General features: G+C 29.2%; 3 protein-coding genes across 7 annotated transcripts; 1 reads left to right on the top strand and 2 right to left on the bottom strand.

The window, feature by feature from the left end:
- The first annotated feature begins 1333 nt into the window (after window positions 1-1333).
- LOC118069635 (odorant receptor 46a-like) lies at window positions 1334-11121 on the top strand. Its single transcript, XM_035087874.1, has 6 exons — window positions 1334-1698; window positions 1800-2186; window positions 2270-2474; window positions 2557-2712; window positions 2780-2877; window positions 10703-11121. Exons 1-5 carry the CDS (start codon window positions 1334-1336, stop codon window positions 2825-2827), a joined length of 1161 nt encoding a protein of 386 aa, XP_034943765.1. The 3' UTR covers window positions 2828-2877; window positions 10703-11121.
- On the bottom strand, window positions 3124-7397 carry LOC118069633 (hornerin-like). Of its 5 annotated transcripts, XM_035087870.1 has the most exons (5): window positions 7225-7397; window positions 6482-7069; window positions 5563-6276; window positions 4599-5138; window positions 3124-4442 (listed from the first exon to the last, which is right to left on the bottom strand). In XM_035087870.1, the coding sequence occupies exons 1-5, from the start codon at window positions 7289-7291 to the stop codon at window positions 3286-3288; spliced, it is 3066 nt and encodes a 1021-aa protein (XP_034943761.1). In that variant the 5' UTR covers window positions 7292-7397; the 3' UTR covers window positions 3124-3285. The 5 variants fall into 5 exon arrangements, with proteins under 5 accessions (XP_034943761.1, XP_034943758.1, XP_034943760.1 ...); XM_035087867.1 differs by having other exon boundaries at window positions 3124-5138; XM_035087869.1 differs by having other exon boundaries at window positions 3124-5138; window positions 5563-6177.
- On the bottom strand, window positions 10061-17198 carry GLS (Glutaminase). The gene is made up of 9 exons (XM_035087873.1): window positions 16805-17198; window positions 15561-15664; window positions 14628-14727; window positions 13865-14007; window positions 13297-13670; window positions 12599-13056; window positions 12113-12399; window positions 10912-11052; window positions 10061-10763 (listed from the first exon to the last, which is right to left on the bottom strand). The coding sequence occupies exons 1-9, from the start codon at window positions 16895-16897 to the stop codon at window positions 10532-10534; spliced, it is 1932 nt and encodes a 643-aa protein (XP_034943764.1). The 5' UTR covers window positions 16898-17198; the 3' UTR covers window positions 10061-10531.
- Between the last annotated feature and the right edge of the window lie 240 nt (window positions 17199-17438).

Below are 17438 nucleotides of genomic sequence, written 5' to 3'. Positions count from 1 at the left end.
ATCATTCAATTGTGGTATTTGATTTGTATTCAATTGATCTATCTCTTTATTATAAATAATTTTAATCGCATTAAATAATTATTTGATTACTTTTTTAGCTGCTGCCCCAGTACGATCTGTTGATCTTCCAATGGTTGGTGGTCTTATGCCAATGGTTGAAGGACTCCCAATGGTTGGTGGATTAGTTGGTGGACAAATGGGCATGATCAAATCTGTCCCCATGGTCGGTGGAATGCTCGGTGGATCATCATCATCAAGCAGCTCCAGTGCTATGTCCAAATCTAGCTCATCATCAAGCTCTGGTTCACAATCAGGATGATTTAATTGAAAAATTCAATAATGAAATATTGAACAAAATTATTTCGATGGATTTAATTATAAACAGTAATAAAACAAAAAGGATTAGTCACATAAAATCCATCATGATATATTATTATGTTGTCTGTTGCTTGAAGACAATAAAATAAAATTTTTTTGTAAATAAAAATGTTTAAATTTTATTTCAATATGTTTTATTCGATTTCAATTATATATTATCAGTTTATATTATCTTAGTCTTGATATCTTACTCAGGTGTCTTTTTCAAGACCATTTAACTAAATAGCGATAACACAGATTAAAACAAATGAATTAATATCAACCAAATTATGAGCTGATAAGCGTTCACTGTTTTTCATTAATAAAAATTTTCCATTCTTCTAAAAATTATAGACATTCATAAGAAAAATTTTTTCTTAAATAAAATATTCAATTAATGAATTTTAAAGTCTCTTGATAACTTACTTTCAATTTCCAACTGATTAATAAATTGTTTCAAATAAACATTAATGTAAAATCCTTTTGTTGTTTATTAGTTTTTAAATCAGGTATTAAAAGCAATTTTGTCTCACTAGACTTAAACAAAAATGGATCTCACAAACTTGGAAAAAGTTTTGTTACTTTACTTCATAACCATAGTTAGCTAAATGGTTATCCAAGTCTTGCTTTACACTCTATTGAATGAATTTTAACTGACGACTGAATAGGAAAGACAAAAACCCTCTTAGATAGTTAATAAATCAATAAACTTCCCCTTTGAAAACTTGTCAACGTAACAAAATAATACCATAGCAAGAAATGTTGGCAATTTTCTTCTCAATTATTGAAACTCCGTCTCTTGGTTTCACAGAATAAATCCAATTAAAAGAAAATTACCTTAATAAGCTAAGAAAATAATTGATGTTAAATTCTTAATCAACTATACCTAGTAAATCCTATTGTCTTCTAGAAAAAGACTTATCCATAAGAGGTTTAATGTTCATAAACAACCCTTCAATTAAGTTTATCTACAGAAATGAAACCAATACTTGCTGAAAGCTTTATAGTCTTACAAATTATTGGATTGTGGAAACCTGAGAAAAATGTATCCCCATGTTACAATTGGTTTTACAATTTACGAATGTGCTTGATATTTTTTTTTATTTACTCATTCACAATAAATGGTTTTATTGGTCTGATAATCTCATCGAAAAGTATATCTGATCTATCGAATGATTGTTTTATTTTATTATCAATCCTAGCAATTTGTGGGAAAATTGTTAACATTGTTAATAGCAGACAACAAATTATTGAAATAATTAAAGTTCTTGACTGTGAGCCATGTAAGCCAAGAAATAAGGATGAAGAATTAATTCAAATTAAAGTTGATCGTATCATAAGGTATATACATCAATAAATAACATTTTAGATTTTATTTGACATTTTTCATGAAAGATTATCACTTGTGTGCTAAAAGTATAAAACACAATAAATTATTCTAGATTTAACACACTTTTTTATGGTATCTTAACTGAGATAACAGCATTTATGGTGACTGTAGGCACCTTACTTCAAAGGCTTCCTATTGGAGTATTGCCTTATAACACTTATATACCCTGGGATTATTCTAAAGGATCATTATATTGGCTAGCTTATATTTATCAAATAATAAGCGTAGGTTTTTCAGCGAATTCAGACATTGGATATGATACTTTGATACCAGGCTTGATGATGCAAATTAGTGCAAAAGTGCAAATACTAAAGTACCGTTTTCTTAACCTCGTTAATTCAATAGAATCAACTCAAGGTGATAAATATTACTTAAAAAGCTTAAAACTGGAGAGAAAAATAATAGCCGACTCCGTAAAATGTCATCTTGTCATTTTTAAGTTGAATTTTATCATATAAATGGTCTTTTTGATGAATATTGACATGTTATGATAAAACAAATACATTATCAAAATAATTGCAGACTTGCTGAAACCATCAATTCAACCTTTAGTTCGGTGATTTTTCTACAATTCATCATCAGCTCTATTGTTTTATGCATTAGTGTATATAATATGGCGCGTATGCCTCTATTTTCAACGGAATTCACAACCATTGTGCTCTATCTTTGTTGCATGTTGACTGAAATATTTATTTTATGTGCTGCAGGCAACGAAGTGACACTTGTGGTAATATTTTCATTTTTAAAATAATGTAATATTGAATAGAATCACTTTCATACGTTGGTCTCCAAAAAAATCCTCATTTTAGAGTAGAACGGTAAGTGATGCCATCTATCATATGGACTGGATGAGTTTAGACTCAACAACAGTTAAAAGTTTGATCATTATAATGAATCGATCACTTCGACCAATTAAATTTATCAGTGGAAACCTCGTCGTTCTATCGTATGATTCATTTAAAGCGGTAATGATGATGTAATTTACTATTTAATTGTTGAGTATTGAAAATGTAATTTGACTGATTTTTTTAGTTGATAAAAACATCTTATTCAGCTTTTAATGTGCTTCAACAGACTTGAAATATACGGTTTATTTTAGTTGGTCCACAAAACTGTTAATTCTACTGATTGTAAGTAATTTATATCTTTTTTATCAATATTTATGGTATTATCAATTGAATATAAACTTGAAAATAAAAATTTACATTTTATTGTTTATCAACAATTTTTACACTCTATACTTTTATTTAAGTATTTTTTATCATAAATACATTTGTGTCCAGTCTAATGATTTATAATTTTATTCAAGGATTAAAAAATAAAGTAAAATAATTTATAGGAAAATGACAATGAAAATAAAATAATGAACACGAGTATTTATAACTATTGAGGTATTTATGTTTCAACTATGAACTCATTAATATCAATGTTGAACCTATCAAAACGTAAACATAAAATTTACACTCATACGTAAGTTAAGTATCTTAAATCTGCATGATTGATGGAAGACAACGATCAATAAACAAAGTGATTAGGGTTTAATCTGTAAAAATAAGTCCTTTTGTAGTGTCAAATGAGGATTTAGCATCAGCAGCTGCTGAACTTTTCGATTGGAATCCAACTCCAGCATTGGCATTAGCTTCAGCATTTGCTACTGCATTCGCATATCCTCCTGCTTGGGCATTAGCATTGGCATTTGCAGTTGCTGTTGCTTTTCCACTGGCATTAGCATTGGCATTGGCAGTGGCTGATGCTGATGCTCCTGATTGAGCACCATTACTGGGTGTATTGTCTTGTCCAGAAGTACTACTGTATGGACTATGATCACTATATCTTCCTGATGTTCCTTGGCTTTCTGCATTAGCATTAGCTTGAGCATTGGCATTAGCTTGAGCATTGGCATTAGCTTGGGCATTGGCATTAGCGTTTGAAGAACCTCCTGTAGGAATTGTATTTAAATCTTGATTGGATGTTGGATAACTTCCAAGGTTAGATTTTATACCGGTGTATCCTTGACTAGGTTGAGATCCATAGTAATTATTACCTTGAGATTGAGCATTAGCATTAGCACTTGCATCAGCCTTTGCATTTGCTGCTGCATTTGCATTAGCGTTTGATGGAGTTCCATAGCTTCCAGTTGATGGCTGTTGAGAATCAGTATTGACTGGAGAATATCCAGTATATCCATAATCTGGTTGACGTCCTCCTTGTGATCCCGCATTGGCACCAGCATTAGCTTTAGCATTTGCTGCTGCATTTGCATTAGCGTTTGACGGAGCTCCATAGCTTCCAGTTGATGGCTGTTGTGAATTAGTATTAACTGGAGAATATCCAGTATATCCATAATCTGGTTGACGTCCTCCTTGTGATCCCGCATTGGCACCAGCATTAGCTTTAGCATTTGCTGCTGCATTTGCATTAGCGTTTGACGGAGCTCCATAGCTTCCAGTTGATGGCTGTTGTGAATTAGTATTAACTGGAGAATATCCAGTATATCCATAATCTGGTTGACGTCCTCCTTGTGATCCCGCATTGGCACCAGCATTAGCTTTAGCATTTGCTGCTGCATTTGCATTAGCGTTTGACGGAGCTCCATAGCTTCCAGTTGATGGCTGTTGTGAATTAGTATTAACTGGAGAATATCCAGTATATCCATAATCTGGTTGACGTCCTCCTTGTGATCCAGCACTGGCACCAGCATCAGCTTTAGCATTTGCTGCTGCATTTGCATTAGCATTTGACGGAGCTCCATAGCTTCCAGTTGATGGCTGTTGTGAATTAGTATTGACTGGGGAATATCCAGTATATCCGTAATCTGGTTGACGTCCTCCTTGTGATCCAGCACTGGCACCAGCATCAGCTTTAGCATTTGCTGCTGCATTTGCATTAGCGTTTGACGGAGTTCCATAGCTTCCTGATGGTACTGCATTCGTTTGTTGATCAGGATTATATCCGTAATTTCCTGTATTCGATTGTTTGCCGTATGTAGGTTGATAACTACCAGATTCACTTCCAGTATTTGTTAAAAATGGATTTCCAGCAGCCACTGCATCGGAATTAGCACTTGCACTAGCATCTCCATTAGCATGAGAGGAAGTTGGAGTTCCTTGTGATCCATACTGTGAAGTTTGGCCATACCCAGAGCCACTGTTATAACCGGTATTCTGGTTTGTAGGGTATGATGATCCAGTGTTCTGGTATTGTCCACTGTATGTATTACCATGAGATTGCGATCCTGCTTGAGCTTGAGCTTGAGCTTGGGCGTTTGCATTAGCATTACTTGCTCCTTGACCTTGGAAGAAAGGATTGTTGCTATACTGCGGTTGATTGTCATACGAGCCAGTGTTATATGAATTGCCAGTATTGTAAGTGCCATCGTAGCCTTGATGACCTAAAAAAAAACAATTTATTACCTATAATTTATTTCATCACTATAAATTTTTTTTTTATTTTTCAACCTTCACATGAGTTTTTCAATCGAATTTCGTTCATACAAACCTCTTGGAATATTTTGCAATATTAAATACGAAAAATAACAATTAATTACATCTATACACATAAACATGAATAACTTATAAATTAGCGATGACCAAAAAACAATTAAGTTAATATTAGAAGCCATAATATACTAGAGAATGGTTAAAAAATTAATTGTAAAACACAGTAAAAGCAATATCATCGTTTCATAAAGCAGCTGTAAAAAGTCAAAGTCCACAATATAAATGAATGATTTAAATAGATAACTGTGCATCACTGATGTTGTTTATAGACATCAATATCTACATGATTACAAACACAAACATCAAGATGCTCACCTAGAGTATTAGAGGGCATCTTATCGCCCATGTCCACTGAGTAATAAGGTTTGTCTTGAGGGACATTAATAGATGTAATAGGAGTAGAATGATGATGGTGATGTGGACGACGTCGTCTCAGAGGACGTCGATCAGGTGCATCCATCACCAAAATTGGCACTACAATTGTGTCAGCTTGACTTGGAGCTTGTGCTCCAGTTTGACTATATAACATGGGAGAAGTTTTTATTGGAATCATACGAATTCCATTGTTTTGTTGACCTTGACCAACATTATAAACACTTGAACCCTGACCCGATGGAAGATTTGCTAGAGCAACTGCTTGGGAGTTTGCTTGAGCATTGGCTCTGCATCGAGAACATCCCAAAGAACTTTTTTGAGGTTTTTCAGAGAAGGTTATTGTCAACGTTGGCTTTGATGATTGAACTGGTTGCATTAATTGGATACCAGGCTGTTTAACTTTGACATAAGTAGGAATTTTGACATTAGCATTATTATAATAATTATCATTCTGAGGATAATTATTGTAAGTTTGCGTCGGTACATTGTAATTGGTAATAGCGCCAGTATTATCATTAGAGTTAGCTGATGCTGTTGCGGTAGTTTTTGCTGCTGCTGATGAAGAACCAGAGGAATAATTAGGTACATCTTGATTCCTGTTATTATCACTAATGTATGATTCACGAGCTGGACTGTTACTTTGGTAATTTATTCCTGTTTTTATTATAATTAATATGTTAGTTGTTAATGATTTCGATTAGAATTTATCTATATTAAAAAAAAATATTGCTGCTGTATCAAAATATGTTGCTATTACAGTGTTATATTATAAACTAAACTTTACTTTAAAACTTTAAACTACTAAATGTTTTTTTAAAAACATTTATTATTTATTATAACAAATGATTCCAATAATTACCTCCATTTTGATGAGATCCATGTGCTTGGGCATTGGCTCCAGCATTAGCTTGTGCATTTCCATGAGTATTAGTTCCAGTTTTGGTGTAAGATTGACCACGTCCATTACTAGCAGCTTGAGAATCAGCTTGAGCATTGCTATAGCCATTAGAATATCCACTATTGTATTTACCAGAATTTTCAGTATTATATCCTCCAGAGTACGTATTATCATAGCCAGAGTTTCCAGAATATCCAGAATTTATAAATGGATTATCACTTCCAGTATTGTATCCAGTGCCATAGTTTCCGGCATTAACGTTTGCTTGGGCGTTGGCATTAGCATTAGCTCTGGCATTACCAGCTCCTCCAGCATTTGCATTTGCATTTGCATTGGCTGTTGCAGAACCTCCTGCTCCAGCATTAGCTGTTGCTGATGCCGAACTCAAAGAAGAAGAATAGCTCAGTGGACCCAAGTTCAAGTTCTGGTTGAGAGCCTGACTATTTGCTTGAGCTGTAGCTCCTTGATCTTTGGGATGGAAAAGACCAAGAGGGTCGAGAATGGATCCGATTTTTCCAAGATGTTCATGTACCCGATCTCTCAATATACCTTTATTTTAATTTAAAACAATAATACTTTAATCAATTAATTGACTTAATCGACAAATGAACTTTATTTAAAATAATATTTCGGTGTTAAAAACTCAAACTCTTTATTTTGGAAATCATTACAAACGTTTTATGCAAACAATTGAAGAAACTCACCTCCATCTGATCCATTTAAAATTAATAGCAGTATTGCAAAAGGCACAAAGCACTTAAATGTCTTCATATTAACAATTGATTAGTAAATATAAATTCTTTATTCAACAACGCTTGATATATTTCAACTATTCTGATAGTTGAGTCGATGAGTAAAGAACAGGACTGGCTGCTTTACGCCAAACATCATCTTATATATGATCCAAGACAGATACATGTGTGGCGAATGATTCTTGTCCTCCGGGTTTTACGATTGGCGGTATAATCACTATTATTATTTCAACAATTTATCCATTGACCACTTAATGTCACGGATTTCCCTGATAAACATTGAGTTATTTGATCAATACTCTTTCTAATGATCAATTGATTGAAATAAGATCATCATTTTCATAACAATCTCCAAGAAAAGTTGATAATATTCTGACAAATAGAACAGCTGTATATGGAAAGATATGAGAGTAGTTCACGGTCACGGCCCATTCACTTTAATTATTTTTTTTATTACATTATGGGTTATTCCTGACTTAAAGATGATTTATTGCAAACATGCGAAATTATTAAATTTAATAATTTAAATATATAGTTTAGTATTTAATTATTAAAAAAAAATATTTCAATGTTTAAATATTTTTATTCACTTATCAAAATATGATATTTATTTATAAGGATCTTGAAGGAATATTATAACTTTTACACAAGTAAATTCTTTTCCACAATAAAATTTGTTTTTCTATCGTTTCTTGTAATATATCACTTCTATTTTCCAAAAGGTTTACATAATTATCTCATTAAAAGGCATGATAAATTGTCTGAATGTATCATAAATTTTTTTTTTTACAAATATTTTTCATAATATTCAAGATATTAAGATCCCAATTGAAGTCAAAATAATAAAGCTCCATTGTTATGAAAGAAAAAAATAAATAAATGTTCTCATTGATATAATTTAGATTTGTTTGGTATTGTGAGAACAATTTTGTTTTTTAAATAGAAAACAAATACAGGATATAAATATTAATGATAGATCTTTAGATGTTGAGAATATCTGAAGAGAATAGAATCAAATGAATTTCTTTAATTACCTATCAATTGATAACATCACAACGAGCAAATTCAGCCTTGAATATAATTCTTAACTAAAAGATCTTTCGTGGCTGAGGTCATTGGGGAAATACCCTCTCCTTGATCGTAACTGGTTAGGGCCAGAGACAAGATTAAATCCTCCTGTGTATACCTGTTTATAAAATACAAAAAGTATCGAAAACATACTTATTTCAATCATGCAAAAAAAAAAATTCAGACCACGTTGATACATACATAGACATGACTTAGTATAAATTAGTAAAACGTTGCTGTCATCATCGCAAAAAGACAATTCTCGTGAATTACGTAGCAATGAGACATGGGGAATTTGTATTGGAGATTCCGCTGGTTACAAAAGTAAGAATCGTTGAGCATTGCCTCAATATTTCTCATGACAATTTTAAAATTAAAAATAGAATTAGTTCTATAAATATAACAGTAGAAAAAAATTATTTAAACATGTTTTTTTTTTTTTCATAAATAGTGATGTATTAATTTGTTGTAAATTAATTTCAATATTTTTAAAATAAATATTTGTATGTGTTGCAAGAAGATTATTTGTAATAATTTATTGTTAACTCGAATTTAATTTATCTTAACATTTCTTAATATTGATAATCAAGATTTTTAAATTTACAATTGTTTTTAGAACAACATTTAACATTCTTTTTAAAAACAAATGTTTTTTTCTAGTGCAAAAAGAATTGAAGTATTATTTATTATAATTTATTATCACTCTAAATAATAGTTAATTTCATAATAATATTTTATATAAAAATTAATCGAAACATGTGTGTGTGCTAAAAAATTAAACATTTATTTGGGTATTGAATTTTGTATTGCTTGACAAGACATAAACAATATTAACAATACTACAATAATTTTCTAATTTATGTTTTATAAACATATTTATCAAGAAGTTCTAGACTCTTCATTTTCATCGACACTAGTAATCTGTGATTAAAACTTTTTCTATCCGCAAAAATGTGTTGATATAAATGAAAATATATTATCATATCAATTCATTACAACTAAACTGATATCTTGTAATGAAAATAAAAAAATGAGGTCGAGATCATGCAAATTTTTTCTTATTTCAAGTTTACTGGCTTTTCCGTATTATCATGAACTAGATTTAAATTAATGAAATAAATCTCTCATTAATATTTTATTTTATTTATTTTACTGTTCATTTACTACGTATAATTATTGTATATCATAAGCCATTCAGATTGAAATGGATGGAATAATTCCTGGCAACTAATTTGTTACTCATTATTATTATTATTATTATTATTGTTGGTACATATTTTTTGTTGTTTTATTTATAATCCCAACTATTTTTATAATATATTAATAGTTATTGTCTTTTTAATTTTATAATAACAACACAGATACGTACTTTTAGTATAATTATCATAAATATAAGCTCAATATCGCAGTTTCTGACGACTAGACTGTAAAAGTATACAACATTTTTATAAGACAATATAATTAACAAAGTGCTAATGGAATTATTTCTATTCGTTACTTTTTACAGACGAATATTTTAAGGAATAAAAAAATAATGAAAAGTCAAAAATATTTCATAAAATTATTGTAAATAATAATTCATAGTTTATTTCTATTTAATTTTTTGTCCACTTTCTTTCAATAATAATTTCAATAATTTTATTACAGATTAATGTTTATTAATTGACATAAAGACCAAAGTGTTCTTGTAGTTAAACATTTTTCATTTTTGACTTTCATATGTTATTTTTAATATTTTCTATCATAAATAATGATTATTAAATTATGAATACAATACAATATAATTGTAAAATTGAATCTTATGATTGAACAATTTTCATTTATCAGGAATTATTCAAACAGAAATTTATTAGAGTGTTTTGCACTAAAGTTTTTAGCATAAAAGTCAGCTCATAAGATAATACTTTAACTATAGATATGTTTGCTTCGAACAATGAGCGACATATAGGAGAATACTATTAATTTGCAATGTAGAATACAGAAAATATATAAATAAAATAATAATTAATGAGAATTGGTATAAACTATAAAGACAAGAAAAATAAATCACAGCTTTTACAAAACTCTCGCTTATTGACATAATTGATTGACTAAATTCATCAATATTAAGGCTCATTTCTGTTTACAACAGTCTCAATTCCTTTTATTATTTACCTATTTAAGTCATTTATTTCATTCTATTATTTTTAATTTAAGGAAGAGGTGATTCAGTCGGATCCTTAGGCTTTGTTTCATTCAAATCATTATCGTTGACTTTCTTATCATTATTGTTATTACTATTATTCTTATGATTATTTTTAGGCTCATCATTTCGTCCTTCTTTACTTTCTTCTGTCACTAACGTTAATGCGTAATTTTTCAGGTACTCTACGACTTGTGTATGACCAAAGGTTTCAGCTTCATCAATAGGTCGATTTCCCCATCTTATAAAATTAAAACAAATTACATGATAAAAATATTTCCATGCAGTTATTATAATTATTTGCAATTCAAGATGATCAATTTATTGAGCTTTGAAAAATGGTTTTATTGAGAAAATTTGAAAATATTATTTAAACAAATAAATTTCACCTGTCCTTGGGATCATGAGGAACACCACACTGCTCAATAAGGAATTCAACACAGTCTAGATGACCTTCACTGGCTGCCAAATGTAAAGCCGTGCGTCCATCATAGTCCGATAACGTCATATCCATTCCACTCAGACGATGTCTGTGGATGGATTTTTTCTTTCACTTTGTGATTTAATGATTTAAAAATAAAACCAGAAAAATGCGAAAACATATTTACAGAATTTCTATTAAATATATCAATTTATTAATAACAATATTAACTTGAAGTAATTCTCATACTGTCGATTTATTTTCAAATAATATATTTTCCATTTTTTTTTGACACTAATAACTAAAAAATTTCCAAAAATAACACTGAGAAATTTTTTTGGACAAGTCACGGGACAAATATTTAATTTATTAATAATTTTACTCATTATTCATATAATACTTCATTGATTGAGAATTATATTAGACATTTCTTTTTATTTTTTTTAAATAAAAAAACTACTTAAATGTATTAAATTAAATTAATTGCCTATCAAATTTTTCTTTACAATTAAATCGAAAGAAAAAAAACAATGTCTCAGTGTACTTGATAAAAAAAGTAAAATAGTTTATTATCCTATAATGACTTGATCATTTTTCAAACCAGAAATAAGGTATCATTGATTGACATGTTATTAAATAATATTTTGAACGATAAAACATGTATAAATAAATATTAAACAAATTAAAAAAAAACGAAGCTTAGTAGATAATACAAATAGTAAGCAAAAAAAAATAAATCTATTTATTAATAAAATTAATTAATTTAAAAATATTTTTCTGACATGTTTTTAATGAGGGAAAATAATGAAAAAAAATAAAAAAAACATTTTGTTCTATTGAATGAAAATTGTATTTATAATTAAGTATAAATAAGGTTTCATTACAAAATTAATAATAGCAAAAAAAATGTAATTATTAAACAATAATCAACGACGGAGCAAATTAAGCTAATGTGTGTAATTTTGTGTTAGTGTATTTTCAGAATGACTTACCTCTCGAGGTATTCTTTGAGGCTGTCATGTCTGTTAGCATGCATTGAGTTGTGTGTTTAACATTCATCATATATATTGTTTTATGTAATGTTTATTTGATGTTGTTAGCTTCCAAGCTCTGATGATGATTGTATTTTATAATTATCAAAATAGAGATGCTGATATGAGAATTCTTACCTCCTCATTGCAGTAACATCACCATTTGCTGCACTGAAGAGAAGATTGACAATCGATAAACCTTTAGTTTCATACTTATGTCTTCGAGGATCTTTCTTATTTGTAGCGTGTTTCAAGTTGTCGTATCGATGGAAGTTAAATTCGTTGACAAGTTCTTCACAAAATTGAACACCTCTACATGAATTTCCAAGAGGATCCAGAGGAGGTGACCAAGTACAGATACCCATGACATTTGGAATTACAACCAGAAGGCTACCTGAGACTCCAGACTTTGCTGGGATTCCCACCTAAAAATTTACACCGCTTATTAATTAAATTATTTTATATTTTTTTAAATTTTATTAAATAAATAGAGAAAAAAATTATTCCAGAATCAAACAACTATTTACGATTTTTTTCTTATTTTTATCTGATCTAAATAATTTATATTTAGGCTCTAGGCAACCATTTTTGCCTCAGCGTAATTTAAAAATTTTGAATACATACTCTAAAAGCAAATTGTCCACTGTAATCATACATTCCACAGCTATGCATAAGACTTAGAACATCTCGAACACTTTCTGGTTTTAGAACTTTTTCTTCAGTAATGGGACATATACCACCATTAGCCAAAGTTGCAGCCATCACTGACATGGCATCACAATTGGACTCCATAGCACAGCATTGGAAATAAAAATCCATGATATCACGGAGATTAGTTTTATCAGGATAACAATTGTGCTCTCTCATATAAAATCCAAGGGCGTAATTTCTATCAGCAGCTTCACGTTCAGAAAGAAAGACTGCATTGTTAAATCCTAAATTTTCTCCTCCAGCCATACGTTTAAAGCAGTTCATCGTGAAGTCAAACTTTTCAGCTAAGGTCATTTCTGGTTTTATTAGACTCTTCAACAAGGAGCATATTAAAATTGCACCAGCATTTATCATTGGATTATGAGGTTTTTCTAGAAAAATAATTCTTTATTAAATATTGTTGCTATAATCACATTGAAAATTAAATCAACTTTTGCTATTTTAACAGTAATATCATTATACATCATGAAACAACCATTAAACAACAATTTAACAGAATAGTAGTAATTTATAAAATACTCAAACACATCATGGCCTGCCTAATTTTACGATCAGACAATGACATCAACAAAAATAAATGATTACAACTTTTATATGAAATATATACTTACTATTGTGATCCAAAACTAGTTCATTGAAATTCCTTCCAGACGGCTCTTGACCAACATATTGATGAACCACTTGAGGACCCAATCGTTCTAATGCAATGGCATAGGTCAAGGGTTTACTACAGCTCTGAAGAGTGAATGGAATAGCAGTATCTCCAATGCTAAATCTCTGACCATCAATAGTACAAACAGAAACACCCCAGTATTCAGGATTCATTCTTGCCAATTGAGGTATGTAAGATGCTACTTTTCCTTCAGTATTTGATTTACATTTCCAATAGAAATCTTCTATGTGCTTGGTAAAATCAGCCCAATCAGGAATGATAAACTGATGTCTAAATGCTCTTGATATTAGCACAATATTTGGAGTCACAATTCTGTAAAGAACAATAAAACTATTATTTTCAAGGAAATATTACCTGAAAAGTTATAATTTATTGATGATTTATGATCATTTTTAGTTTTATTATTTATTTACTACAATAAATAGCATTTTATTAGCACATATAAATCTCTGTTGACATAATAAATAGGAAAAATAAAAAAATTGCCCTCAATTATCTTTATTTACCGTCTAAATTGCTCTCGATCAAGCTTCTGAGTCTCATGTGATACACCTTCACTCCCACCACATTTCAAATGCTCAGCTTTCAAATTGTCAGTTAATTCTTGCAGCCTCGGATCATTTTTTCTTAATCCAGTTGTCCTCAAAGCCTGAAAAATATAGATTTTAACAATGTAGTGTTAATTATAGGGGTTTGACTTAAAAGAAAATTCTAAAAGAATTTTCTCATTCTGTGTTGCTCCTAGTCACATCTTTAAGCTCGAAACCAGACTTACGGATGTTACTTAATCTCTACCACTTTCTTTTCGAAAAGCTGCCATTCATTGTACAGTTCTTTCATGACATTCCTTTTAATACCTCAATAATAATAACTTACCCTAATATCTAAATGTCAATCCAAAAGTCAAAAATTTCTTTTATACCTGATTGAAAATTCTAACAAAAAAAGTTAAGCTAGAATTCTATTCATTATTCAAATGTATTTCTATGAAACCAATTGTCACTCTAATGTTTAACCTTATAATCTATTTTACTCCAGGTCTAGACTAACATTGAATATTGTAGAATAATGAAATACTTGCTTTTAAAAGAACCATGAAGACATACTTGACTTTTAGGGATACCGAGAGATGGTGAGTCTTAATTAACTCAAACTGACAAATGCATTCACTTAAATATTCTTACCTGTAGAAAAATCTTAACAACTATCTTAAATGTCGGTTTTAAACTTTTATAAAATCTAAAGTATTTGTTGATGAAATATACTTACAGCTAAAAATTTTCCTACTGATAGCAAGTTAGTCTCTTCATTTTTAAACATGTCGAATAAGACATCCTCAGCATTAGCTCCATGATCTTGATCTTTCGTACTGAAAATTCATAATTAAAATATTATAATAATTTTTTTCTATTTAACCACGAAAATTTTGAATAAAAAAAATAATTAAATTGAAAAGTTGCTTTGAGAATCTGAAAAAAAAATAAAAAGTTATATAAAGTACATCGAAAGCCAAGGCAAAACTTAAGCTTAAATATATACATTATTTTAATTATAATTTAATAAACACTTATCTTGTAGTGAACATAATTGATATAATTAAAATAATTTTTATTGATAATGAATTATGTGCAGACTTGATTGAAAAAAATTTTAAATAAAATTTACATCAATTTCTAGAGAAAATAATGGAAAAATAATGAAAACTTCTACAAAACTGAAGACAAATATGAAATGTTTCAAAATTCAAATCCATTGAACTTAGAAGTATACTCATAAATTTGATATAACTAGGATTTGAGAAAATTAAAGTGCATGTCTATTTGGTTTTCCATGCAATGGTAGTGCATGGTACTCACTACATATAGTGGCTGTCGTGAATGAAGCTGTAACCACTGAAAACAGTTCAAGAGACGAATTTGATTGTTAGAATACTTTATTCGAATGAAATTTTATTAATATAATACTGTAAAGATCTCATATGTATTTCTAAAATATTATATTTTATACAACATTTAAATTAATAAGATGATGATTATAGATTTTTTGATTCTATACACACGAGTCTGCAATATATTTATAGCATATCAATTTTTGTGGTTTATTAATAAGTATATTTTATTCACAACAGATAATTAATATTAATTTTTGTCAATATCAAATTATGTACACATTTATAATTTAATAATGAATTAAAAACAATACCGATCATGTTGTAAAGTGTAGTCATGGGCATCAGTTAAAGGGTGTGCAAGGTCAATGTATCTTGCTGATCCAAGTTTCTTCGATGCTGGCAATACTGATCGTTTCTATAAATAAATAATATAAAATAAATAGTTAATAACAATCACATGAAAATTTCTATTAATAATATAATGTTTATGAATAATATGTATTATTACAAGTAGATTAAGATATGTTAAAAATTGAGTGAACATCTTGTCTTAAAAGAACCTACTGAATGTCTGTAAATATAACATCGCTTTTTGTATGTTTTTCTAACAGCATTCAATTTTTATTCTTTTATTTATAGCTACTGTTATTAGCATATTTAGCAGTGCATTATAATAACGATAATGACAATAATAATAATAATAATATTTTTTTGTCTATTTATTGGTATTCAAAATGATGATTTGTTGTGATCTTGGTAAATTTGTAAAACAATATAAATAATAAGTTGAAAAAAATCTGAAAAATACAAAAATAATTATTAACTTTATTCATGTAATAATTATTCATTTTAATAGCATATTTTTTATGTTTCAATTTATTATAAATATTTGTTTATTAAAATTATTATTTTAACAATACAAGAGCCCCCATTAGCATCATAAATAAAATTTAAATAATTTTATCTTTTTCTCTTTGAATAAACGATATTGATGAATTGAAAAAATTTCAAACTACAATAAATCAATAAAATGATAAATAAAATTGAACAGTAACTGAAACAAACATGTCACGTGTATTCTGAAAAAGGGGGATCATCTGATTTCAAGGGGTGCGTTATTGACTAACTGCCGGGTGGCCAAGGTTATTGATCGTTAGAGCACTTAATGTCCTTAACTTATTATTCGATACAACCGAAACAGGAAGTTTAAGTTAAAATATAAACGTTTTTGCAAAATGACGAAGAAAAAAAAAAAAATAAATCAAATATTTAAAATAAATGAATGAAGAATAAACACAATGTATAATGAAAAGTCTTTCGAGATCGAATTCTTAAGCAATTGAGCCAAATTGTTTCAATAGACTTATTGGAGCCTTTAACAAAGTACATATTTATATTTACTATTTTATCTCGTGTTCATTAGATCTTATGATCTTGAGCTTATATTATTTTTACCACCGAATAACCGTTTTAGCTATCGCCCACGTGGCTAGGGTATAACAGCGTCAATTAACATATATCTTTTTAGACAAATATTGTCTGGTATTTGGCTTACCCTATTACTTGTGTGTACTCGTCGAAAAATGTTGAGTCCTATTTGAGTAAACCGGTTCATTTTTGCACCACAAATCACCACTTCTCTTAACATATTTGTCACTTTTGTCACAATTGAATCTCAATATAACCAAATAGCTTTCAAATTGTTTACGTTAATATTAAAATTTAATTTCAAAGATGATTTTTTCAATCAACGTCGTTCTGTATTGATTTTAAATAAATAAAAAGAATTTTAATTGAATTATAATATATAATTGATATCGGCTTTATTTGAGCTGTTTTCTCACGCACTCTCTCTCACTCACACCAAAAATTCAAGACGCATTAACGTCTCAAAGGTCCAACGACTAGAATACTACTACATTTATGAGAGTCAGGTCATCATGAAATATACCTACTACCACTCGGGACCAAAGGAAAATGAAAAACTAATTCGGAGCATGCGCAAATTTCAAAATATAATCGTTGACATTTTTCAATGTGTACAAGATACGCTTATGTGATACAGCTGACAGATTAATAGATATTTAACGATGAATGATAATATAAAAATAATTCTGCAATTGTCAATTCCAATTCAATTCAAACAGGATTTTCTATTGAATTCTATTGGTTTTATTGAAAGTCCTAAG

The sequence above is a fragment of the Chelonus insularis genome, unplaced genomic scaffold (assembly GCF_013357705.1).
Source record: "Chelonus insularis isolate UGA/USDA-ARS -01 unplaced genomic scaffold, ASM1335770v1 contig_41_pilon, whole genome shotgun sequence".
Taxonomy (NCBI): domain Eukaryota; kingdom Metazoa; phylum Arthropoda; class Insecta; order Hymenoptera; family Braconidae; genus Chelonus; species Chelonus insularis.
The sequence above is the reverse complement of the archived record's forward strand: the minus strand, read 5'-3'. Positions and strand labels throughout refer to the sequence as shown.